The 27,224-nt window shown below is 38.0% G+C and overlaps 1 protein-coding gene across 1 annotated transcript; it reads left to right on the top strand.

The window, feature by feature from the left end:
- Positions 1-5,504: 5,504 nt before the first annotated feature.
- Positions 5,505-26,068, top strand: LOC124171318. The gene is made up of 11 exons (XM_046550466.1): positions 5,505-5,747; positions 9,597-9,671; positions 12,357-12,604; positions 13,082-13,324; positions 13,481-13,660; positions 18,642-18,889; positions 23,558-23,706; positions 24,880-25,044; positions 25,135-25,257; positions 25,339-25,548; positions 25,941-26,068. Exons 1-6 carry the CDS (start codon positions 5,705-5,707, stop codon positions 18,651-18,653), a joined length of 801 nt encoding a protein of 266 aa, XP_046406422.1. The 5' UTR covers positions 5,505-5,704; the 3' UTR covers positions 18,654-18,889; positions 23,558-23,706; positions 24,880-25,044; positions 25,135-25,257; positions 25,339-25,548; positions 25,941-26,068.
- The last annotated feature ends 1,156 nt before the right edge of the window (positions 26,069-27,224 follow it).

Genomic DNA, 27,224 nt, shown 5'->3' on the forward strand with positions numbered 1-27,224 from the left:
ATTACCCTTGTGGGTATGCCACACCCCCAGACACCCCAGTATTAGTTGTGTCTAAAACCCCCCCTAGCCTTAATTCCTAGCTGTGCCCCTGATCAGCATGACCAACTATAAACGTACTTAACTAAAATCTTCCCCCTGTAGTAGAAGAGATCCCACACGATTGCTGCAAGCCAGTGGGAGCCAGAGAAACAGCTCGTGGATGGAGTAAAAACTTTATTTCCTTACCCACATGATTGTGCAGGTCAGGGTGGAAAGGGAAATGTCAGCTAATTTTAGGTGGCCACAAAGAAGTTGAATTAATGGTATATATAGATAATGGAAGCAGATAGACACTATGTAGCTTAAATAAAATTATATGAAGATGTGATTAGTTCCATTGATGCAACTTCCTCAAATTTTTCTATGTCCAAACTCTATATATTTTTCTGGCCCACGTCTTAAGATGATGTGGGAGAACCAAGGGCGTACCCAGGATCATTACTCAGGATCATAGGGGGGAACAAGCCATGGTCTTAGGGGGAGGAAGCCATGGTCTAGGTGGGGGCAAGCCAAGTTGTGACATTTGAAAAAATAGTTTTATTTTAGTTACATATCTTATACTAATACATATCATTTTTTGCGGGTTTAAAGAAAATTTGTTGAATGCTTTCATTTCAATTCAGTACTGATTTTGCTTAAAGACTTTTGCTTCTAGGGGGGCAGCTATGCCCCCCTACCCCTCGCTGGGTACGCCCATGGGAAAAACGACATTACTGTCATCAGGGATTCAATGGATGGCATGTACAAGTGCAAAGTCTATGACTCAGGATTATGGTAGACCCTAGGACAAGCAGAATGCATAACTGTTGTAGTAGAATTATACTTATACTCCTTTCTCTCATGTTATCACCAAGGTACTGAACACCTATCTCATGACACTGATGTCAGCTCTCTGCAAAAAGGACTGTGATAAACTCACCTATGGCTATGATAAATGCTCCAATATTCAAAAAGTAACAATACTGCAGTATAAAAGAAGTTCCTTTAGCCTCACTATAAGCCAAAGAAGTGTTCTGTTGTCTACTTTCGTAATCATATTATATCCATTATTAGGGACCTATTGCAAACGGCTTACCTCATGCGGTGAGAATCCGCATACGGTATCGCACTGTCCGGAAGTGCTTTCACCACCCCAAAGCGATTACGAGTGGCCCCCAGTTGGAGGCACACCACGGCTTGCGGGCACAGAATAGAGACCTACGGATTTCTGCAAGTCTCTATTTTGTGCTTAGGGTTTGAAATACATAGCTATTACATATCAACTCGTCAACAACATGTTCTCTTAAGAGAAATTTCAAGTTGGAATGAGTCAGAGTTGCCACTGACGACATCAGCGGATGATAACCTGACTGCAGTTTGAAATGAGCCAGACTACATTAGTCTTAAATTGAACCTTACTGAGACTGGATTGACTTAAGTCAATCCATGAGTCTCAGTATAAAGGTTCAATTAATTAAGTCTGTAAGTAAGCAATTGCATCGTCTATTTATTGTAGTATGGACTATTCCAGTCTTTCAAAAAAAAAAGTCCCAGATAATCACTCAACTGTAGTTAGTTTGCATTTCTTTTTTCATTAAATTGCTAAATACTATGAAAGTAAAGGGCCGTAGTAGTAAAGTAAAAGGACCGTAATTATAATAATGTCAATATAAATCTATTTATTTCATTTTTAATAAACCCGCAAATTCTAACTCGAAGATATGTATTTTATCTCTGGATGCTGTTGAATTCAAGATACTTAAGTATCATTTTCTCTCTTGGCGGGTTACCTACTTTCGTTACATTTTTTTGTGATGCATTATAGATTTGCATGCTCTTTCACCCTCAAAATCCCAATCTTATCAATTTATATAGTCGAAGCCAACCGTTCTCTATCAATCGATTATACCCCGAAATGTTTTCCATGTTGGGGAAATACAAAATTCCCTCCAGCCGTTCCTTCTGTGAATTAGGACATTTATTTGCACAATCACATAAAACAGCGATATGTGTTACAACTTTCATTTATTTTGTAATAGTTAAGGAACTGCAAAATGAACTAATAGGTATCTTTATTCAGTGTAGAATATCATTTATCCAATGCGAGCGAAATGGTTAAAAAACTTAAAAATATAGGTACGAAAGTCCCGGCGGTCCCGGCCAAGGTGACAGCGGGAGGCCTTATCCTAACACACTAAAGGCTGATTTCTATCGCCACTTCCGGCGCTTTTTAAATGGTTTCCAAAAACGTCCGCGGCGTGGTGATGAGTGCAATGCGATCCACATTCTCTCAATATTTTGCATATTAATGATTATAATAGCAAGGAACAGCATGGAAAAGTCATGATTTTTTAGATGACATCATTGGGTGCTTTCCATTCATGCGACTCATGAGTCGACTTGTGTCGGCTCGCGGCATTTGTTTATAACTCTCCTATTCCTGTGCGTTACCGTTTGTTGACTTGTGTCACAACAGTCAGCGACACACACCGAATGGAACACGAAAACCGCGACGCAAGTCGACTTGTGTCGACGTATGTCAATGAATGGAAAGCACCCATTATGTAAAATAGGTTTATAAATTTCGGTTAACACCCTTAATTATATCTTATTTCTCCGTGAACCACGGATCAATTTGTCCGTCAGTGACACTAGTGGCGACTTTTGTAAGTCCATTGTAATGCGCGTTGGGTGACAACACATTATGAGGGAGTTTTGAGGATCCTCTATTGTAATAATCGTGGTCTCGGCTTGGCGCGAACAATAGGGAAATTGCATACTTTTTATAAACAGTATGCTGATATACTACAGTAAATACTTAGTACCGCAATATACTTTTTTCCGCTTAAAATTCAGTTTATACCCTAGAAAATGACTCCCAAAAGTCGCCCGAGTTTCGCGGGCTAAAAAATACCGCCCCCACTAATCTTTGGCTGTGACGTCATAGTTCAGTACGAGTCCAAGATCCAAGCCCAGCAATTGCAGGTTTGGAAGAGCCACGTTGCGTTTAAAGGAGAACACGGGTGAAATAAGGAAAAATTACAAGTGGTGCATTGTTCCTCTGTGCAATAACACCCCAGAAAAAAATTTCGCCTGCATTCCCACGGAGGAAATTAGAAGAAAAGCCTCGATGCATGCCGTCTGTCGGGATGAGCGTTACGGAAAAATAAGAGTACAATAAACGGAATGATAAACCCGTGTGCTATGTGAGCGAAGATAACTTTAATATAAATAATATTTCCATATTCAATTGACTGAATAACTTGAAACTGAGATTTTTCGATAATTCGGCCGCCGTAGAATAAAAACTCAACTTCCGAACAAAAATCAAGATAGGTGTTTCTCGATGGTTACGATCGTTACGATGGACTCAAATTAAAGTGCCTAGTGATTATTAAGGCACTTGTTCAATTTCAGTTACGGAAGGACATAGAAAATTCCATGATGTTTAAAATCAAGGGAGGAAATATGAAAATATAGAGCAACGTTGATCCTCATGCATTCGAGTGCCAGCCAAGAAGACAGCGTTTTCTTCTACTCTTGGCGTCAAAATGATGTGCCGCTGTACTTTGCAAATTTATATCCTGGCTTCACTGCATGCTATAATAATGAACTATTCGTCATTTTAAAGGAAATTTTATCCTAAATTCTGATTTATTTTATTACAAAAATGTATAGACACGGCCAGTGCAATAAATGACTCCGCGCACCGAAAAAATAGCCGTTTTGTCAACTTCATGAACTTTGCAACTCAACCTAGGGAAAACTACTACGTCTACAGCATTCATCTTCCACATTAATTTACACTCATTAGTGCGGATTAATAAAATGACTTTTGGGTATTTTTAGAACTTATATTTTGTTATAAATTAATGAAAATATTTAAACATTATCTTGTCCCATAGTTTATCCCGAAAGATAAAGGAAGTTGTAGATGGAAAAAGAATGGAATCCAGAGGTGGTCACAAAAAATTAATCGCAGCATTCTTTGATTTTATTCTACGCCGTTGCTTGCTTTTAAGAAAAAGTTGAGTCACAAGAGGAATGTTCCGCGGCCCTTAATTTGGAAACTGTGGAGATAGAGGAAGACGTGTGGATCAGCAATTTCCATTTAGTTGGTTTTGTCAGGATAAACCAAGGATCCATTTAAAGGTTGTCAGGCCATCGTATAAAGATAGGATCCTGATGTGCACCACAGGGGAAATGGGGTGTTTGAGGGAAAGTCAAACCTAAAGTTGCACAAAGAATGTGCAGTTCTATGTTGCTCTTTCCCCAGTTAAAACCAAATAGAAATTGGATTGGGATGATATTTTCACCACGGGTTCCAGTGATAGTGAGAGTGGAGGTGATCACGGTCATCGTCGAAGGTCATCCCTCTAGGATTTCCGATACGGAATTTTTAAGTGACAACCGATCGCAATGACGATGAGCTCGCCTTTAGAGAAGGTGTCAGATATATCGTGAGAAAAGCTCCCAAAATGCATTAAAGACTCTGTTTGGAAAACATGCACATTTTAATGCTAATTTAGGAAGTATTTCATTTCAAAAGTAACTTGTTAACACCTGAAGACGTTGTGTTTATTATAATGATCGAAGTGCGATTGACCGATTCTTTCTGCAGAATAGGAAGTGGTTTCGGGGTTTTGAGTCACAAGATGGTAGATTGTGTTGGAAGTTCGTCTATATTATCGCTACTAAATTGAAACATTAATAGTCTGGCTTCCTCAGAACTTCCTGTCGCCCTCCAGGCAAGGTATTTTTAAGTTGAAAGTATCATCGACAGCTTCGAGGTGGAAATAAGTTCACCATAAGACTCTACCGGACTGCCAAAAGAATACACATTTCACATGAGTATACGCTTTCGCCAACATTATACGCAAGTTTCACTTTGTTATGAACTATAAAACATTACAGATGCTCATCAGCTACCTTTCCATTTCCCGGCATAGACTTTCCGAGCCGACGAAGTCTACAGTTTCACTAAAATACCCTGTTATCATGATGGAATCAGTAACAGGAAGCTTGCTAGGATCAGCCTAAGAATAACCATATGCCTTCATCTTTACGCAATCTATCGCTTTCAATGGAGGAGAAATAGATCAAATAATTGCCCTGAAGTCACAATGAACAACTCCGATACGTCTGCACTTCAATAAATGAATCATAACCACGCCGTCTCATGTGTTCAAGTATGCAACCTATACTATGGCCGTGCCGCCGTGGTCCGTACTGAACTATGACGTCACTTTTCTACCAGCCAATCATCGGGCGTTTTCGCTTCTCACTTGAATTTGAAAATTCTCGTGAACTTTGATGCATTAAATATCGCAAACCACGTCATAAAATAATAAAAAAACTTTCACTGAGGTATGCAAACATATATTATTATATAATTTTGGGGCTATTGATTATATCTGAAATATATGCAAGTTCCCTATTGGCGCAATGGGCAACGCTATTGGGGTGTTGGTTCATTATCTGGCCATTTCAATATTTGGCGTGGTAATCGACGATTTCCCGCTGTCTTAGCAACGAAGACAAACTTGGGTAAACAAAAGGAAACATCAAAATTACGTGTTTTCATCGTTAATATATATTTACTGCTGAGTTTTCATCAATTGAACGAGGGGTTGGGGGATTTACAACCTTTGCCAAGCACTGATAGCGATTCAATTCAAGAAGAAACATGCCGCTGGCTCATTACAGAAAGGATGTAGTTCATGCTGTTCGTGAGTACCTCGCAATTTTTTGCTTATATTTCGTCGAAATGTAAGTAATTAACAAAAATGAATGTAATATCAATTAATATATTGTCACAATTAAAGTATTGTGATAGGAATGAGTGCCAGCCTTTTACATATCTCAAAGTCGAAAAAGTACGAAGCATTCGTGCATGATAAAATTCCTCATATCGCTCACGAAGCCAAGTGTCTAGCAGTTCAGAAAAAGAGGCTGAAATAAAAATAACCCAAGCTATTCTCTATGATCTAAAAAAGCAAAAATTCCCCAAGGTGTGAGTGCATACGTATTCTTAATAAGTACATTTGAAGTTAAAATCAAGCGGCCTCCATCTGTAGCTTGAGTCAAGGTTGATTATAAATCGATATTTCGTGTTTATTTCACAACTGGTTTCAGCCCGAATCGAGCATTAATTAATTTACCCGTACCTATCTGCGAGTCGGACTGAGGTTGTTCATTGCCAAATCAAGCTATGCTGTATTTAATCTGCATATAATATCCACTCAATCTGCATTGCTAGTGCTGCATTTGAAATTGAAATCTAATTTTTGCTGTATAAGTGCTCTGAATAAATTATCTTCCTGTTGATCCTCCCAATCAACACAGAAATGGAGGGTGGGCGACTAGTCCACTTCGCAGTGTGGTAAAAAATATTTCTCCCTGAAGATGAAGAATGGTTTGGACCTTGAAATTTTTCAACCGTAGACCAACTCGTCCAGTTGAAATCCTGAAAATAAAATAGCTATGATGTCGGCAGGGAGAGGACAGAGATTAGCCATCAGAGCCAATGGTATAACTAGGGAGGGGCCGGTATAGATCCCTCCCAAAGCCTTAGAGAAATAAAAAAATAACCTTAAACTATTGTCTTTTTTGATGCATAATAACCCATACAAAAAAATCTGTGCTGTGGCTGTACTAAAGCTGCACTGTAACTGTGCTAAAAGGGCTGTACTGTGACTCTACTTAAACTGCACTTGAATTGAAACATTGCAGTACAGTTATAGCACGGTCAGAGTGCAGTTGCCATAGCACAGTCACAGTGGAGTTGTCATAGCACAGTCACAGTGGAGTTGCCATAGCACAGTCAGAGTACAGTTGCCTTAGCACAGTCATAGTGCAGTTGCCATAGCACAGCCACAGTGCAGCTGCCATAGCACAGTTTTTACTGTAATACTCTGTCCATGAATAAATAATTGAGTCTTGATGTGGCTATTGCATTCCCTGTATATCTTATTGAAAACAAGAAGCAGAATTAAATCAAGATAGGCCAATTAGCAGAGATATATAGTTCCCTTTTTAGGTGTTTGAAGATTGGTTGCCTGATCCAATCAGAAAACCGCAAAGAGATAACAGTGGCCAAAACGACTACACTCATTCGAATGTTGACTAGTCTAAGGAAAGATAAAACCATATTCCTAACAGACACTCACTGAATTTGTTACGTTCCACTTCCTTAATATGAACAAAGTTTATGGTACTAAAAATATTGCTATTGAAGCCCTTAGGTTCTATGAGAAAAATTGACAAATCCTATTCTGCACATCAACGGGCACTCAACATAAAAACCACCAAAATTTACTTCAGTGCTATTTGTCTAGTTGCCACAAATATGCCCACCTCGATAGTTTTTGTTGATGAAGTTTCAGTACTAACGCCGTGGAGCACAATAAATGACAATAAGATATGAAAATAAAAGAAATTTATTAAATACAAATATACTCATGATTATAAACATAAAAATGAAAGTCTTGTTAAGGCATGGCCGCTCAATTCATTTGCCTCTTTGGCTTCCTTCCTGAAATTAAAAGGAAAAAACATTACATACTGATATCTAATAAAGTGTTACTTCAAAATTTGACTGTTTAAGTTTGTCTGAATTTAATTTTAGAGAAGTTGAGTACTTACCTCCAGCAGCAGAGTATAAATAAAGATATGTCTTTTTTCAACTCTCTCGTGCTTCGCAAGGAGTAGATTGCGAGTCGTCGAAATCAATCGTGGAAAGTTGATTCATCGCGAACCACACAGATTTCAGCAAAATCGACGATATCACTTCACCCGCAAGAAAAATTCCCGGCTAAGTGGCTAATTTTGATGTAATTGAAGTAAAGTTCACTTCTTCATGTTCTTAGCGTCGATCTTACATCGACGTATCCATCGTACAGCGTAGAATTCAGAGCACGTAAACAAGTAATGTTACAACCGGTTCAACACCAATGCTCTAACAAAGATGGCTGAGTATCGGCGGAAGTTGTTCTTTTGACCATACTTTACCAAAATAATAAGCAAGCTGGAGCTATGCATTGCCGCTGTAATGTCAGCATAAATTTTTATATAATTTACGCATTCATATTCTCATGGAAATGATAGTTGATCGTAATATGAAATAATATAGGAAATACTTTCTCCTGTCAATGACTAGTTTAAGTCCAGCCCTGTCGCAGTGGTTTGAGCCATAGTACAGATCCAGTCATGTTACCCAGCCCAGTCACAGTCCACTTTTAGCCACAGTACACTTCCAGTCATGTTTTCTAGCCCTGTCACAGTCCAGTTTGAGCTATAGTACAGTTCCAGTCCAGTTACCCAACCCAGTCACAGTCCAGTTTGAGCCATAGTACAGCTCCAGTCATGTTACCCAGCCCAGTCAAAGTGCAGTCTGAGTTCTAGCACAGTTCAAGCACAGTGATCCAGCACTGTTACAGTACAGTTCTTCTCAAATTCTAGCTACCATAGTACAGTCTAGTACAGAAAAGTGTACTGAGACTGTGCTAAACACAGAGTTTAGTCCAGTTACAGTGCAGATTTAGTGCAGTCGCAGCACAGATTTTTTTGTATGGTACATATGTTTAAAGTTAATTATTATTATTTAATATCATGTCAATGAGACGAGTGACTGAATACCCGGACCCCTGTCGCCCCCGAGGCCCTACATCCCCCCCCCTCCAAAGCATATACCTAGTTACACCACTGACCAGACCACATGGCTGATCATGGTGGATGAACCACTGGGTGGGGGGTTCAAGTCCTTTCATGGGATTGGGAGAATGGGGAGGTTGCAGAATATATCATCAAGGAAGTGAAACCAGAGTGTGATGGGGTGCTATAGATGCTTAACCCTAAGCCTACAGAAATAAAGTGGGGAATATGCCATGATAACTAAGAAAACATGGTCTAAAAGATGCTATTTAATGTTTGGCTGCACATTCCCTGTGTGCAAGTTTTCATGCGGTGTTGGTTTAAAGTTTTACACAAACATCATTATACCCATTGATAAAAGAGACAACCAAAAGTTAACCCATATTAGGTAACCATGCATATATCTTTATTTAATGAGGCTCCTTCTTAGTTGGGTTTATTTTCCAGGGCATATCAGCTTTTGCAGTGCACACAAGACTTTCTCAAAGTCTTTCAAATCTTGCAGCTGAAAAAGCTGAACTTATTTTTTCGTTACAGGCAGTAAGCATGAAATGCCGTGGTAATTGTAAGATTTAATAATCATTTAGCTTCCTATTTTTATCTTTAGAAGATATATTCATAGATTACGTATTCACTCAGTGATATAACCCTAAGGTTGGCTTGGTTTGTGAGGGTAGAGCTCACCTTGAACTAAGCTACAGACACATGAATTGCACACATTCAGGGTAGGGGGGCCAGTTCCTTTCCCTGGGCCACCTCGCACTTTAAGGATTTTGTTTGGAGATCCCTGAGGGCTTCTCCCAGGAATCGAACCCGGGAACCCTTGATCAGCAGTCAAGTGCTCTACCCACTAGGCTACCACGCTCCCCCTTCATAGATCATAGTTGTGCTGTTAATTCATAATGATTTTTCAATTTTATTGACAGATTTCCCAAGAACTCTTTTACCTATGGCGAGGTTTCCGTATAAAATGAAGCCGCTGAGGAAGAGGAAAAAGATAGGTATGTAATGTTGCATCGCAATGGTGTTTTACTGCAAATTATTTTCTTTTGTGCTACATATAGGCTAAATGAGATAAAAGGGAATATTTTTAGTAAATGAGATGTGCATTTATGATTCAAATGTATATGTGGAAAGCAGTATGAAACCAATCTTAGGATTGTTAGGCATTGAAGATGATGAAATTGACTGATCTCTGGATAGATAGTGTTGTATGGATGGTGGGTAAATGATTTTAACAATAACCTGTGGTAATGACTTTGGATGGAGATGAATTTAATGCTTAGCTCAACTCACATTGTGTATTACCAAGGATCGCATCTGCAGATTCCTTTTCGCCAAGCTTATGGTATTTAGCCCTTTTGCACTGAATGCCACACACTTGCTGTGAGGATTTTCTTCGCAGAAGAACAGAAGCCACACGTGTTTCATCATTTTTCTGACACAAACGAACGAATACCGCGGTATGTGAGGTGCGGAGTGGCGGAATGTGACCGCCGCAGACACAAAAGACCCAGCTATGTGGTCACCCCTCAAGACCCAACTTAGTGCGAGCACAGGCCCTTCCTCGGCTGCTCATATGGACCCTTTCCCATCCCCTCTGTGCGGTCATCCAATGCTATTTGCAGTGTTTTTTTAAATATTTGTTGCTTTTCTTATAAATCTAAACTTAGAAATGAATTCTTATTTTTTCGCTTATCACATGGAAGTTTCAGATGGAGTTGTAGCGTTAATATCATTGGAGTTCTGTTCAGTTCCAAATCAGTCGATATGGAATAGAAATATACTAAATCCGTCAATATGAATGTAAGAAATTTGTTGGTGTGGTGTGTGATAGAGCTCTCACAAGAAATGTGCATGCTCTTTTGGATTCTTTATCCCCTTAGCGTTTGGCAAGCCACCTCTCAAAGCTGTGTAGGGATTGAGGTAAAATCTTTTCTGGTTCCTCTTTTCCTAACGTGAAAAGTAAAATTGCTGATTGGGAATAATAATGTTTGGAATAAATTAGCATATGTTTTACTCTTTAAAACCATTATGGGTCAAAATGACCCATGACTGTCCTTCTAATTGTAAGTAGTAGGATATGTGGTAATGATACTTTGTGCTTTTCCACATAAATCTTTATTTCAAAGGAGTGAGCATGTTTCGCTGCACTGCAGCATCATCAGGGCTAACAGAATTTAAACATGCCAGAAAACATAGTCATGTAAGGAGGGTGGGGGTGTAAGAAAGGGTGGGTGAGTGAATTGAAGGCAGGGTGAGGGAAAGGTTTGACATTTTGAGTTGGCCATTGGTCTATGGTGAGGGAGGAGAGGGGGGACGGGCGACCATTCATTTCTTCAAGGTAGTGCAAAACTCTTGTCCTCCTAGTGTTAAGGGCCAATATTGCCTCTCTTCATGTACTGTTGCTTATCCTGCATCAGAGGTCTTTCTCTCACTTTCACTTACTCAGTGATTCAACCCGAAGGTTGATTTGGTTAGATAATAATAATAATAGTTTTATTAGCCAAGAGAACCAATACATATTAGTAATTGGTATAGGCTTCGTCAATACAATACACTGATGAATAACATGGGATGATAAATCAGGTAACATTCACATAAAAAAGTATACATTTTGAAAGTCACATTTGTCACAGCATAAAATTTTAAGAACAAGCCCTGCTCACAAGAAATGAGGTGAGGGTAGAGCTAATCCCAAACCAGACCAGAGGCATGTGTACTTCACACACTCAGGGTAGGGGGGCCAGTTCCTTTCCTTGGGCCACCTCACACGTTGAGGATTTTGATTTGGAATGTTTGAAGGCTTCACCCTGGATTTGTACTTGGGACCCTTTGATTAGTAGCCAAGTGCTCTACCCACTAGACTGCCATGCTCCGTAGTCTTTCTCTATTAACTCCTATTCTTATCATTCTGTTGTGCTGTAGATGATAGATAGTGCTGTAGTGAATATTTTCTAAGCTCCAGGGTTTGTGTTTTAAACACATTCAAGTATGCCCCCTCAAGGTAATGGGCATTCTTGGAGAAATTACGAAGCATCATCTCAGGATACATCACTGCTTTGAATTTTTTGGTGAATATTCTGCATTAAGCACTCCATCAGGTAATTGTAGGCAAGGAGGAAATTTTCCAAAAGTGAGTATGTAGTTCCTCAAAATTACTTTTTCTAGCAGGTGATCAGATGCTAGAAATAAGTTAATAGAAGTAAGTAGCCTGCTACAGAGAGAAACTTGAGGGTAAAAATGTTAATAAGATTGCCTCATGAAACAAAGTTGCCATTTTACTGGCCCAATCTTTTTTAAATCTCCTTGCAAATATTTTTTCTACCATTGAGAGCTTTCCTTGGTTCTGTTCTACATGTATTTTATTTGTAGACTATGTATATCATTTTCAGGCCTTAGAGACGGCCTGTTGTGTTCATAAAAGCTGGCCATTCTGGAATTCAAGAGGCTCAAACATTGGAATGCTTACCCACCATGTTATCATTTGAAGTGGACACACATGGAAGAGAACCCAGGATTTCTCTTTTAACCTATCCTTCATGCAGAAGCCTCCTTTCATACTTCTCATACCTCGGGCACAAAGTTCATAATCTCTTATGAAATATTTCTAACAGGCAGTGCTAATTTATTATGGCCCACTTCAATTATATCTCACCTTAGTTAATTGAAATGTTTCTTTTCAGCTGCTACTAAGGAAGGAGAAGAAATGGTCACAATGGAAATGCATTCTGGTCCAGAGCTTCTTCGAAACAATGATAATATTTACTGTTTGAGGCTTGACAAAGGGTATCAGTCATTGTTGCAATGCGTGATTGGAGAGGATCTGACTGTTGTATTTTGCTGGAAATATGTGGCAAAAGGTATAATTATTCAAGATGTCATGGAAAAAGGGCCAGCCTCACAACTTTATCCTATTTTTGGAGTCTTGCAGGTAAAGTTAGTTGTCATTAATCCTGCAGTGAGCCTGCCACTTGAGCAGCGGTGAAATTTAAATGATAGCTTTGAGAAAAAAATCTCATGGGAGAGGATATCGTACCACAGATGTTAGGCTTTCCATGCCTACAGCATCAGGTACAATGAGACTCAGCACAATTGCATAGGAATCCAGTAAATTGGATAGCGAAGTGATCTGTGAAGTGGTCCAGGAAGCCAAAGGTCTGTGGTTCAATCCCTGGTTCCGGAGAACTTTTCTCATGGCAATTCCAATAAATTTCAGCACCGTTCACACGGCAGGCTCACATTGTTTCTCGGAACTCTATTGATGTTATCAACTCATGAAAAGTGGTTGGTAACTCAAGCGTTTTTTATAAATACATACATATATTAATTTTGTAGCGTGTCTTTTTCTTTCTCAAGTTTTGAGCTGCACAAATGACGTTTGGTGACATTCTTTTCCTCTATTTTTCAGAAATCCACCATGGAGTATGTTTTAGTTGTTTATGACAAAAATATTGCAGCAGATTATTTATTCTTCTGTATCAACCCATTGCAACCCCACAGATTAGTAATTAATGAATTATGCCAAAAGTTTTGTTGGTTGCAGCAATGCTATTACAATAGCCATCGTCCTCTTATGCCATATCAGTCAAGAACCATTCAAGGTGTTTCTAGGCAAATTGGGAGTGACATAAGATTTTTACCTCGCAGTCGCGTAAGTGTTATGAGTTACTGTACTGGGGATGGCACTAAGATGCTAATGTTGCTATTCTAAATGTTGCCTTAAAATCAGTTGAGAGTACTTTCTGGTATTAATGCTCAAGATATTTTCTTTTCTTGAATGAATGGAAAACTCTCTCTGCCATTTTAGATAATGATGGCCTATATCATTGATAGAAGAGAAAGAATGTCACAGAAGATAAGGTTTACATCTGTGGAGAGCAGTGAGCTGCAAGATGGACTGGTGAATTATATTCCTAGAAGGAAAGATAAAGAGCGTCGAGGAAGTCAAATGATTCTTGCTCTTCAGTCCAGAGATTTCTGTTATCAGGTGTGCTTCAGAATATTGTTTTAATTTTATTTTTATTATAGTGAAAAACATATTTATGGGCATAAGAGGAAGTGGAAATATTGCAATGAATGCAGTACTCATTGACCTGCCTATCATTGTTAAATCAATGAACAGGGTTCTCTCGTCTTTGGAGGAAGTGTATGGAAGGTGATGGTTTTCACCTTTCGTTGTGCTGGACCTAACGCACTCCGATTGCTCTTGTCCACAAGGAGGTACAAATTATCAGTGGCAAGGCTTTCAAAAATTTAAGCCAGCAATGATTGTATTGGAATGGGTTTCTTTCACTGTGTCAATGTCATCATGTTTACCTCCACTTATATGAGTAGTAACATAGAGTAAGTATATATACTTACTCTATGGTAGTAACCATAAATGATGTCGGTACGTATTCATTATTCTTGGAAAACACCCTTTTCCATAGAAATTAAAAAGAATATAAAAAAGTATACACAACAGGGTACAACACTTTCGTAATAAAATAGGGATATTTTCCTTGTCCTTGTCTTTAAATATATTCAGCATAATTCAATGTGTTATGAAACTCATTCATAGAGCAAAGATTATCTTATGAAGTAATTTTCATTTTGTGTTCGTGTGCAGTAAAAGCTCATTAATTTGAACTCTTATATTTCAAAAGATGGTTTAATTCCAAGTTGTGGTCTGTCTTCAGCAAATACCATCAGAAACTGCGGATGGTGCAGATAATTCAAAATATCGGTTAAAATGTTATTTAAAGTCTAATTTTGTCCAATGGATATCGTTTTTATTGGGCAATTGGAAGTCATCCTTGGCGTTGGTACATTTTCAGAGTTTGTAAGCAATTATTTTGAAGTGATTTATGATGTCCTGCTCTTTGAAGCCAACTTCACACTTCCCTTCCTCGGCCACCCCATCCTTACATGTTTTTCTGTGGGGGTTAAGCTTGGTGATTCTGGGAGGGCTCTCACTTGATGGGCTGGCACACAAGTTGAAAGAGTTTACTCTTTACTCTTACATCAACTTGGGCACTCAATTGCAGAGAGGTTCACCACTCTGGCTTACATACTTCTGGATTTTCCATCCGCTTCTTTGATTGTGCGATTCTATCCCCACATGAACTTATCTGTAGTGTCTTTAGCCTTCTCCCTCTCTTGCCCTGGCTCAATGGACTATGTATTGCCTTCCTCTCTCTCTCTTCAGAGCCTTCCCTCTCTCCCCGCTCTCATGACAGATGATGGGAGGTGAAAATCATGGACAACCTTGATCGCCATGAATTAGGGTTCAGCACTGGATACCTTGACGATTTCAAAGGAAGTCACTTTGACCCCTACAGGCATCAGGTGAAAGGAAAACGCAAGCATTTTCATCCACCTCCTAAGGGACTCAATTAAAGGCCTGATGAACTCTTTGGTGAAAGCTAATGATTAGATGTTAGTGATTCCAATTGAGGAGAGCAGATGGAAAATGTGCAACTGAAAAGATTTAGGTGTTGCAGCATCCTCATTGGGTGGTTAATGTGAGGTGGGGTTTGTATGGCTTCATATTCTTTGGGTTACGTCTCTCTGTAACATAACAATAGGGTAGTTTCCTTCATCAAAGAAAACAAAAGGTATTGATTTTGATTCGTTATCCACCATTAGTGTATTCTTAATATACAAATTCTTTGGTTTTAGAAATCCCAGTTTAGACGAATGTTAATGGTCAATTTTAACCTCATTTGGCACCCATTCGATGCCACTCCACGTGACGTCACAGGGACCTAGATGCTATACGAGTAGTCAGGAGTTTTATATTGTCTGAGATGACCTATACACGCATGAGGCACAGAGATCAGGGAAACATCTCTTAATAATCACCTATTAAAAGTGCCTAAGGTAAAAAAGTTTCCTTCATTTGATAGGGTATTAATAATCCTTATTTAAGCAAAGCTCTACCTGCTAGCAGCCTGCATTGTAGCAGCACTCATAGCCTTACACCAAGGTGGCCTCACACGGCAGCAGCTGGAACCAGAATGACGTCACATGGGCTTTTCCCAGCATTCATACTTAGCCGTCGCGTTTTCTCCCACTTGAAAATTTTCTCTTTTCATTTAATCGCAAAAAATAGATATCATCATTTAAAAATCTAAAAGCATGAAATACGTACTCCAGGAGTAATAATCTTTCCCTTCAGACTTTAAAAAAATAATAGGAAACTACCGTATTTGAGACCCCCTCACCTAAAACCCCAAAGACAGAAATCTATATACCCCACCCCACAACCCACCTCTAAAGGATGCTACCCTTCTGGCCCATAGGGCAGACCTCCTTCTGTCGGGGAAAAGTTGCCTCGGTAGGTCACAGTTTTATATATTTAAAAATCCAGCATTGATCATCAAATGTGATCTGAGGAAAATGTTTTAACGTTGTTTAACGTTATTTCATTCTTGTCACATATTTTTGAAGTGGTAGAATTGGAAACCTTAAGCCTAAGGCAAGTATGGATAAATTTTTCTGTAAGGTTGATGCATGGCGTTCCATTTGCTGGAGACTTAGATTATGAAGCGTGAAAATTAAAATGTAGATGTGAGAGATTTTGAAAGTTGTATCATTATCTCATTAAATAATCTCCAGTTATATATGCCCACAATTCATATTTGTGAAAAAGAAGAAGTAGAATTGATTTGGCAGGTGAAAAATTCAGTGAGGCAGAAAAATATCATAACAGACACATCTAGCAAGAGCAAATTTTTGCGGCTATACAAATCATACACATTGCCGTTTTTGGATTTTGGATATAAAAGGCACTTGAATCACATCAGGATTCGTGGCTGAAGATCGTTTTTCATGTATATTTAAAAATACATACAATAATGTCTTACTAAATGTTCTTTCCTCAGTCTAAAATTAGAACGATAACCCAGGTTGTATCCAGCTCAGGTGTTTCATTTAGGCCCATGTGCCACGGACACGAAAAAATGATCTGCAATGCTTCGTTGACACCGAGTAAGCTCAAAATGTACCACCCATTGCCTGAATTTACTGAGCTTCTATGATATTCCTCTTCTTAAAGTTTGAAGCTCAATTGTCAGTCTTACCGTGTAGAAGTCTTATGCACTGCCGCATTTGGCCAAAAAATACCGTATATATCTGAATATAGTCCCCCTTTTTTTTCCAAAAATGCCCGTGGTAAAAGTAAACGGGGGGACAATATTCAAACGCATTTTTTTAACTTTTCCCGAAACTGAAGCCTCAAAGCTAGGGGGGGGACTATATTCGGAGAAATATGGTACTCCTGGACGCCTCTGTATTTCAATTATTCACTTGGCGAAAAAGTTTCTATTCATACTCCTGATATTGAAGATATTTGGTCATCAACTGCCCTAAAACACTTCTATTATGTGCCTAGACGTTGAATATGCAGTAGTGCAATATTTTCTGGAGATTTTTGAATATTTGTTGGATTATTACCCAAAAGTACATTCACTTCAAATTCATGTAAGTTGAAGTCCATTTTTTAGGTCCCTTTAATTCCAAATTAACGAGGTTTTACTGTATATGGGCAGAAATTGAACGGTGATTTTGCATTTTGAAATAGTCAATACACAAGCCATGAAATTTTTGTATTCATATTAATGCAAATTTATTTCTCTAGTCAGTCCCTAAGACATGTGAAAAATATACTCAAACAACTCATGCTCAGCAATTGAATAAAGCAATTCAAAAGAATTTATCAGCTGTGGAAGAGGAACTATATGATCAAATATCAGCTCAAAATATTTTAAGTGTATCCGAGTATTGTGTTAAATTGTGAGTGACTTTTTGAACACTTATAGCTGTTATGTTTTTTGAACCAGCACATGTTTTGTAGCATCTCCTCTCACATTTTTCTGCAGTAATAGTTTTATCTCTAGTTTTTCTTTTTTATGCAATATAAATTGGGCATGGGTGTCATTTCAAGATAACTGCTTATGTGACTTCTTTATGCATTTTTTCATTTTTTTATTGTTGTTATTTGGTTAATCTTTATTTTTCAATGAACAATAATCATGTTTGCATATATGTATAGGTGGTGCTCAACCAGGAATTTTTTGAAACCAGGGGAATATTGCAGTTTTATGTTTTATTCAGGAAGATATTGGGAAAATCTGTGAATTTTTCTTTAAAATATGGATTTATTGATACATATTTACTCCCTTTTTTCGATTAATACTGTTATATCTGTCTTGATGATGTTGTAGCTTTGAAGTTGAGTGTCTCACCTTATTTTTTCAAAACTGTTCATCTGATGACCATAATTATGTCTTTTGAGTATTAAAAATATTGATTTTTGTTACCCAAATTCAAAACACTCAAATGTCTTACTTAAATTTTTGGAATATGTAATAATTTTGACTTATGGAAGGGCTTCTACTGACTCTAACCCTGGTGGTTGTACCTGGCGGAAAAAAAGCTTGGGATAAATTTTTCAAAATAATGGGCGCACTGCACCTGCACACCTGCCTCAGTTTTTATGGAATAATAGTTACTCTTGCTTCTTGATATCTTTGCAGTGAGGAACTTAGTGCTAGAGTGATTTTACATTGTGATACGAGAAAATACACCATTATTTAGAGCCTTTTACTCTACTTCACCCTTGGGATTAATGCATGCTTGAAACTCTCATACCAAGTTTTACTTCTTCCTCTCGATTTTTCGCACCTAACTGAAGCTTTGAACAAATTTTCTTTAAATCCACGAAAAGTGATATTAGTATATATAACATATAATAAAAATTAAAATATTTTTTGGAACAAATAACTTTAAAAACTAATAAAGCACTGTTATAATGTTTTTGAAATTTTGGTTTCCTTAAACTTTTCTGTGTTGTAACTTGAACGACCATGGCTTGCCCCCCTCTAGTTTTGATCCAAGGTATGCCCTTGGGTGGGGGCTACATTTGGATAATTATGGTACTTTATAATATTTAGTGTATTTCTTTTTTATTTAAACCAATGTTACAGTCTTTCAGGTAGTGTTCAGGAGTACAGCAGGCTTGACTTACATCATGATATTGTAGATGAGTACAAGAGAAAATATTCCATTTCTGGCTACTCCCCTAAGCAGAGATATTTTAGAAGAAAATTATCTCCTATGCTATTATGCCCAACGTTATATAAATGGACGTATGTAAAGCTCAAATTAAAACTTGTTCCTGAATTTAGGAATTTTAAAAGTATATCTTGTCTTACATGGCATCCAACTCACATTGGTAAGTGCTATTTACTAAGTACTACAGTGGAACCTCGTTAAAGCGAGTACGGGCTATAGCGACACCCCCGCTATTACGAGAGATAGCCGATGCACCGTCAATTGACCCTATAATAAGCGTGTTAAAAAATTCGTTTTTACGAGACCCTTTCGGTGTTGGCTCTCGCCATAGCGAGGGTTTCACCGCCGGAAGACTTTCATCAAGACTCTTTAACCTCTGTAACCTCTAGTGATCTGTTAGAAACGAAGTTCGGATAAATGTTTATCTGTCGCCGCACCACTCCTGTTCCTGTATATCTATTCGCAACAGGTATATTGGCTATTATTTGTTCCACCTCCGGTAAAGCGACAATTCGCTATAGCGAGTGTTTATTAGTGCACCGTGGGATGTCGTTATATCGAGGTTGCACTGTAATTACTATTAGTGCTAATTTAATTGTTCTATAGAGAATGCTTTCATCTGTGTTAATGACCCATCCATAATTTGTCTGTTGTGTATGTAGGAGCAAGACACAATTGATTTTGCACTTAAGTAAATGGCAAGGTAAAGCTAGTGTTCAACAGTATTTTACCAGCTCTGCATAGACCAAGCTTTCCAACTTGTCTGGCCCTCATGAAGCTAACAAGTTCTCTGACTTGCCATCTGTGAACAGTTTCTGGGCAGCAAGGCTTCAAATATGTAGCCATACAATGCATTTTCCTACCTGCTTCATACCCCAGAGAATACTGGAGATCACCCAGAAGATAGGGACCCATATAGAAGGAAAATCACATGGAAAGTAGTGACCAGTGTTAGTAAAAGTACTGAGAAAAAATAGCTGACTCAATTACAGTTACCTCATAAAAAAAGCTGTTAATTATGAGTCAAAATTACTGATTTCAAAAGGTAATTGGTAAAATAACAGTTACAATTACTTCTTGTACGACAGTCCATTAGAATTGAATCGTAGGAATTTCTAAAGTTGGAATTTCTATGATTCAGTTTCACTTGCAATACAGACAATTATAACTGCTATAATAACACAAGGGGTGTCATATTTTGTACCCTTCATAGGTAGAGTATAACGTAAGAGTGGCTGAACCTTAACAAGTAAATTATGGTACTCAGTGATTCAAAGTTATCTGTAGGTTTTGGTAAATCAGTGAAAGGAATAAAGTAGAGATGGGTTGAAGAGCAGATTTCTCAAACTCGAATATGGAATTCAAATATTAAATCATTGCTCGAATATTCGAATACCTCAAATACTAAACAATGAATGCGGGAATGTTTGACTTGGTTGCCTATGCAGCAGGAAACAAAATTTTGGCGAGTAATTCTGATTTCCATTAAAGGATTCAAACAGGAGTTTAGCTGATTAATGGAATATTTTAATTTTATGGAAACAATTGGGCATATAGTTGATTCAACTAACATCTCTTTCAAATATTCTAAGGGAACACACCACCTCGTGAAAAAATGATTGCATGCTGTCTCGGCGTTTACACTGCTATGACAGATTTCTGTCTGATGTATTCATTCTTATCTACCAAACGCCATTTCAGCGGCACGCCCATCTGATACTCAGCTTCATCCAACTTCTTATTTTCAACAGGTAGCTCGCTTCACCCCACTCCTGCGGTCAAGTGCTAGCGGACAATGCGAGGCGTTTTCAAAATACACGCGCTTCTCCACCGGATTTTCTTCAATTATTTTCAGGCCATCTTTGGAAGTTCTCACGAGATAGCAGATGAATTCGAATTGCTAGCAGGGAGAAACCAAATATCCTGAGAAAATGTCCCTTCGTCTGTGACTGTGACAATAGAGATTTATAGCAGAACTCATAAATTGTAATTTGATATATGTTTTCGGAAAAAAATACCGCATCAACTTCCGAGAAGCTCAGCTGCGAGGATATCGAGTTTTGCCAGAATGCTAAGTCTCCGTCGTATTTTGACATTTATTTCCTTGCGTAAAATGCTTAAATAAAGTCAGAAATACGTCGCGTTTGGACTTATTCTTTTTTAAATTACGCCCACATTACTAATATTTCAATCCAATAAAGGTGTAATATCAATTGCCAAAAGTCATTCTTAGACACCTTTTAGGCTAATGGATGACCCATGCAGTAGTTGACCTCCAGATATGGGGAACTTCGAAGCAGGTAGGCAGAAAAAGGTCAGTGGGGGAGAAAGAGGGAAGGGTGAAACACGATTCAATTATTCTCCTGTAACTTGATATTTTCTTTTGAAGCTTTGATTTATGGTCTTCGTAATATGAGCCCTGCGTGAGCTGGTGCCTTTTGTTTGATTTCGGAGAAGAGAAAAGCATCAGAGGAGGGGCCGAAAGCTGAAGGATGGAGGGGGTAGCGGGTTTTGGGAATTGTGCTTCGTAGTTACTGTTCCACGGCACAGAGGTTCTCCTTGTGGGGGAAACCGGGGATTTTTGTATTTTTTCACCCGATCATTTTCGGTTCCCCACGTCAAACTCTTTTCACTGCTCTAATCCGAAAATTTGATGTAATTTGTCAACTTGCCTATAACGGCACTGCATACAGTAAACAACTAGAGTTCTTTCAATTTTTCCGAGTCAACTACCAACAACGTGCCTGCGACAGTGTATGGTGTGAAATTCAAAGTATTCGAGGTATTCGAGAGCGTACCTTTAGCATAATTATTTGAGATCTCGAATATCGAATACTTTCTAGTATTCAAGGTATTCGAGTATTCGTGGACACCATTCGTACATCTCTAGAATAAAGTAATCGTTGATTATGAGCAAGTAACGATTACAACAAAAGTAGCGATTCCTCGTTCACCGTTAGGAGTAAATTACATTTTGTCAAAAGTAATCTTTACTAGTACTAGTCACTGCAAAAGTAATCTTTACAAGTAATCCGATTACTTTTACTCAATTACTTACCAATACTGCTCGTGACACAGCAAGAAAAAAGGGGGAATTCTTCTATGTAGAAAAATCGGTGGCTTAATGAGTTGTGCAGATATTGTGGCAGCTCTGAGGAAGCTATAAATTTTTAGCACACTGCCCAGGAGGGGGCCAGGGGCTGCAGCAATTTTGACCGTAGAGTGCCCTGGTGGTGAAGGCCGAAGGAGCCCGTACCATTTGGTCATCTGGAGTTGGTAACAATACTGTGAAGGGATGCTCAGGGAAGGGATGGGGGATGTGATTTATGGGGAATTATACCTTTCCTTCCGGTGCCTACAATAGGAAAACATTTTCCATGCTACGAGTAGCATAAGAATATTTGAAACCTCTCTGTGTGGAGCTCTTTTTTAGGGTGGACCTGGTATTATTGTCCCTCAGATTTGGGACCCAATTCAACGGGCCTGTCGCTACCCCAGCCTCAGCACTATACTCTCTAACCCTATCTTAGCATGATTTTATTTGTGGCAAATTTGATCTATTTTTAATTCATACTCTTGTATTGTTTCGCTAGAGGACACATGTTTTAAGTTTTTCATGAGAAATGTTAAAATTATATTTAGGGGGAGGGGCCTGATCCCTAGGTCATTCCAAGGGGTCAAGGGTTTTAGTGGATTCTTCATGAGGCTCAGCTCCAATATTGCGCAAAACTTGCAACAGCTCAATTTGTTTCTACATTCCACCATGTTGACATTTGTTGACTGAATTAAGTGGCCCAGGAAGCTGAAGGTCCACGGTTCATTATATGTTTCAGGGTAATTTTTTCCCATGAGAGCTAATGTGAATTTCACCACCATTCACATGGCAAAGTATTACATTAAGTTTGAGGAATATATTGGTAATGCATTAGTTGTTTGCAATTTTACTTTATTTTGCAATCATGCCTATAGTATTGGACTGACGTGCACCATTTTCTGTGTCATTGCTTTCTTGCATTAATAACACCATTAGTGCATTAGAGGATCCCATAGACCAGGGGTTGGCAACATTTTGAGATGAAAGATTCCACAGTTATGCAACCAGTGGTGCAGCTACACTTCTATAGTGCTTTAATTTGACTAGTACTAATGTATTTATTATTGGGACACTTTATCCTCTCCTCCTTCCTGAATTCATTGTTGTTATTCTGTTTGCTATATTTTTTGAGCTTTGAAAATAAAATGGTATGTATACATAATTATTATTTGTTGTGCTTGGAATTGGAAGGCTACAATTTGACATCAAAAGTGCTGCATGAGGCTTGCAAGCTGTAGATTGCCAACCCCTGACATTGACCAATGGGTAGATATGAAGGAAGAACATGATTGTGCTTGACAGAAGCTTACCTTAGGGGTGGATTTTCTGTGTCATCCATTTTTGGAATCTCCTGTAATGAAAATTGTAATGACAGAAACATTTTTTGTTTTAATTTGTGTGTTATTATGTGTTTTTGACCTGCAGATGTAACAAATGTAACCTTTGGTATAAATTCATGAAGCACCTTGATGAAGTAAACCTTTTTATGCTTATTAGCAGGCATTCCACGGTTGGAAAATGCATCCACTTTCTTTTAATTGTTATCATTAATTTCTGAGGATTTATGAGGATTTCGATTGACTGAGGATGTATGTATTGATATGAAATGTTCTTCTTAGACCTGTATATGTAATAGATTTTGTCATGGCATCATGTAGCTATATGTTTCTTTTTAAGATCTCTTTTCACTGATTATTCGAGTTGACGAGTACCTATGTGTATACTTTATTCTAGATCTGATTGCCGTGGCATACTTTGGAAATATTCATGCTAGTTCTGAATATCCTGAAGAACATATTGAGATTACCTGTGAATTAGATGACAATCCAATGCCAGAATATGCTATCATTGTGTGGAGATTATCTAAGGAACTGACTCCAAAGGTTTGTACACAAGCTAAGTCATGTTACCTAGTGGGCTCAATTTCCATTACCTGATTTCTTTCCCTCCTGCAAGATACTACTTGACTCTTCAAATACCATTATTTCTTACTCTTGAAATTTTTCTCAGAGGATGAAATCTACCTATCCCATTGACTCTTTCTTGCAGATTTTTCTAACACTTCTTCATGCTCTCAGAAAAACTAAGGTACTCTGATGTGCCAATGGGATTAGGTGGAATGTACGTGAGGGATAATGGTAGTCATTGAGAAAACTGAGGAGTAAATGGGAGGCTTTATTATGGGAAACTTTATTATGCTCACTAGCAGGCCACCCGGCATTGCTTGGGAAGGATAGTAGGAAGTGGGATACTTGGAACTTGGATTTCATGATCATATATTATTTTTATGTTATCTCTTTGAGTGTGTCAAGAGAATGTCCAACCCCAGAAGAATATGATGTAACATAACAAACGGTAATGAGAAAACGGTTCAAAGAACACGTCGGACGCAACCGAAAGTAGCGCTGTGGGTTTCGGGAGCATGAGGTGAACCTATGTACTAACTTAAGTTGCAGTCCTTGCAGCCATATGGAAACGAATTGTGGACAGACAAATTGGCATCCTCTTTTATAAGTATAGATAGATAATGTGATAATACATTTTATGCTTCTGAGACAGCATGGGAAAACGATGCCCAAATTACGTTCACTCATTATGCTACATTTGAGGCTATGGCAAAGTAGATAATGCTCTTTAACACACCTGACATTGTCCATGTGCACCTGAATCAAAAGTGATTCTTGAGATAACAAAATAGTCTACAGCAGTGGATTCTATGAGTGTCCACAATGGGTGGGAGGGTTTAAAACTGGTCTATTTTTGCCTACAAGGATTATGGACAGACCCTACCCATTAATCATTGCCATTTAGCGGCTTTATGGCTGACAAATACAGCAATTGGATTGTCTGCGGTGGGCTCACATCTGACAAATAGTGACTTGATTTAACTAATACATACATACACTCTGTTTGATATTTACCTCTGTACATATAGCTGATCAGTATGTATCTATTTTTAGTGACATAGGTACTTAGTTAGATGTCAGTTAATCAAGAACTAATTTCATCTTTATTGAACTGCCCATCTGCAATAATAATTTGCTTCTCTCTTGCAGTGCATCATAGTAACAAACTGTGAAATTCAAGTCCTCCAGTTTAATGTAGATTTCCCATCTTTTCTGGCTGGAACGAATTCATGTGGACAGATATTACTCTGGGATTTGAATGTGTATTTTATACCAGAAGATAGATTTTTAAAATTTTTGCCTGACAGTGAAAATGTGAGGATAATATCTGGAAATTTGGCTTTTCAATAGTGTTCATTAAGTCCTGTCATCCATCTAAAATTTGATTTTTTATGAATATTGCAGGAAAGTTCTACTATCCTTGGGAAAAGTGCACAAAAAATAATAGACATAATTATTGAATCTAGTGAAATATTTTCCCATTTTGATAAAATGCATAGTTTACAATGGATTTCCAATAAGTCAATGGTAAGTGTATGGGCCTTATCAGGAGTGGAATCACTAGGAAATATGTGAGTTTGATTATATTTGATATTTGGTTCATTGTAGATTAATGGCATCACTGCAGGGAGTGCTGGAAAAGGAAAAATTGGAAAACTAGTAACTGCTTCAGAAGATGGGACAGTGGGGTTTTGGAGTGTATCCACTAAGTACCCTGCCCTGAAGTATATTAAGAAGAAATATCTTCACCTGCCATCATTTTGCCCAGAAATTCCTGGTTTTATGCTCTGTGATCGGGAAATGAAACCTGATGTAAAGGTGGATAGATGCTTATGAACATCTCTCCTTGACAGTTCTAACAACTCGGGGCTTCAGCAATACTTTCATATTCCCAAAAACAAGTTTGATTGGAGTACAAATAGATGTATGCCCACTTGCCAAATTTAATATTGTCCAGGAAAAAAATAATGCCCACTAAAATCATAGGGCCCTTCATTATTTATCGGCAAAAATGTGGAATACTTTTGATCATTTTAATACTGAGCTAAAATTATAATAATAAGTCGGAATTAGGCCATGCAAGATACATGCATGTTTATGTACTGTCATATTAAATATTTCAAAATAATAAATAATAATTAAATATGAGTCAAATTTATCCTTTTTAGTGAAGCTAATCTCCTGGCATGTTTTCTTTTTATGTCAAAAAGCATGTAGTTACCAAAATGAATGATGAACCAGTTCCTGTGAATGTAATATCAGTGAGTGGCACTAGTGACTGGGTGAAGTCACAAAATATGAAGACCAATTATTTTAGCTTAAAGCCAGTAAAGAATGGCTGCTCTTCAGGTAATTTTATTCATTAAACTTTCATCTACGTTGCTTTATTAAGCATTGCATGTTTTATTTTAGTTTTGATTTACAGATGGGTGGGCTTATATTCCGCATATAGAATGCTATTGCATTTTCATTAAGTTACTTAAACAAAATTAGCTGAATTCACATGGACTTAATATGAAAAAAACCTATCGTCGGTTGAAATCAGTGGTGTGGAAAAAGTGAGGACTGATGTCAACTAAATTGTATTCTGACTGGTCCTCTACATACATACCTGCCACAACTCTGAATCAACTCCGCCCTTTGCATCTTGTTTTCTTTACACCGTCGCCCAATTGGCTAGGTGTTTCTCGACCTTCTTCTCTGTGTTCTTAGATGTAAGAAAAAGTGGAATAAAACCACAAAAAACATTCCAAGGAAGGGTATAAATATTCGTTAAGTGGCACCTGAGACGGCAGGCACTCTGATAACACCGTGGGTTACATATTACTTCATGAATTATTGATTGATTAACCAAGAATTTTGCTTCAAGAAATTAGATGTTAAAAAAATTATTTCCAAGTGATGAAATGTTTATTAAGCATCATGGGCCTGGATTTGAATATAACGTGGTGGCGGTCATGCTGAGGAGCAGGAGTTAGCGGCATGCTTGGAGTCAGCGGCATGACATAAACAAATTTGTGATACTAGAATTTTTGGATTGTTCATAATGTAGATGGTACATCTTACGTTCTAACTTGCAGTTGATGAACAACACTGATGGAGATTACATTAGTTTGTGGTGAGGTCTCTGCTGAGCTTGGGCACAGTGTTCATCAGCAAAACAATTATGGTACACATGTTTTCAGAATTATTATTTTCGCCTTCGCTGGTAAAAATAGTGCCCCCATTTTGTTTTAAGTTATATAGTTAAACACCTCTCTGAAGACAAATACCTCATAATAGCAAGTGCATACCTAGGCAGGGCCTTCGTGCCTCACTGTATCCATATTTTTTTACATGTTAATCATAGGCCTGTTGATGCTATACAGCCGATTGCTTGTTCTAACATGACTCTTTCAACAAGCTGTACTTACTGAAATGTACTAAAATCATGGAAAAGCTTTTCATTGCTTTCTGAAAAGTCATGGAAAATCAAAACTGCAGTAATATTGTTT

The sequence above is a fragment of the Ischnura elegans genome, chromosome X (genome assembly GCF_921293095.1).
Source record: "Ischnura elegans chromosome X, ioIscEleg1.1, whole genome shotgun sequence".
NCBI classification, from domain to species: Eukaryota; Metazoa; Arthropoda; class Insecta; order Odonata; family Coenagrionidae; genus Ischnura; species Ischnura elegans.

Bases quoted from the DNA above. Each gene is read 5' to 3' on its own strand.
- LOC124171318 (XM_046550466.1), top strand. From the start codon at position 5,705: ATGCCGCTGGCTCATTACAGAAAGGATGTAGTTCATGCTGTTC. The intron at 9,672-12,356 runs GTATGTAATGTT...GTTTCTTTTCAG, and splicing joins GAGGAAGAGGAAAAAGATAG to CTGCTACTAAGGAAGGAGAA. The intron at 12,605-13,081 runs GTAAAGTTAGTT...TCTATTTTTCAG, and splicing joins CTATTTTTGGAGTCTTGCAG to AAATCCACCATGGAGTATGT.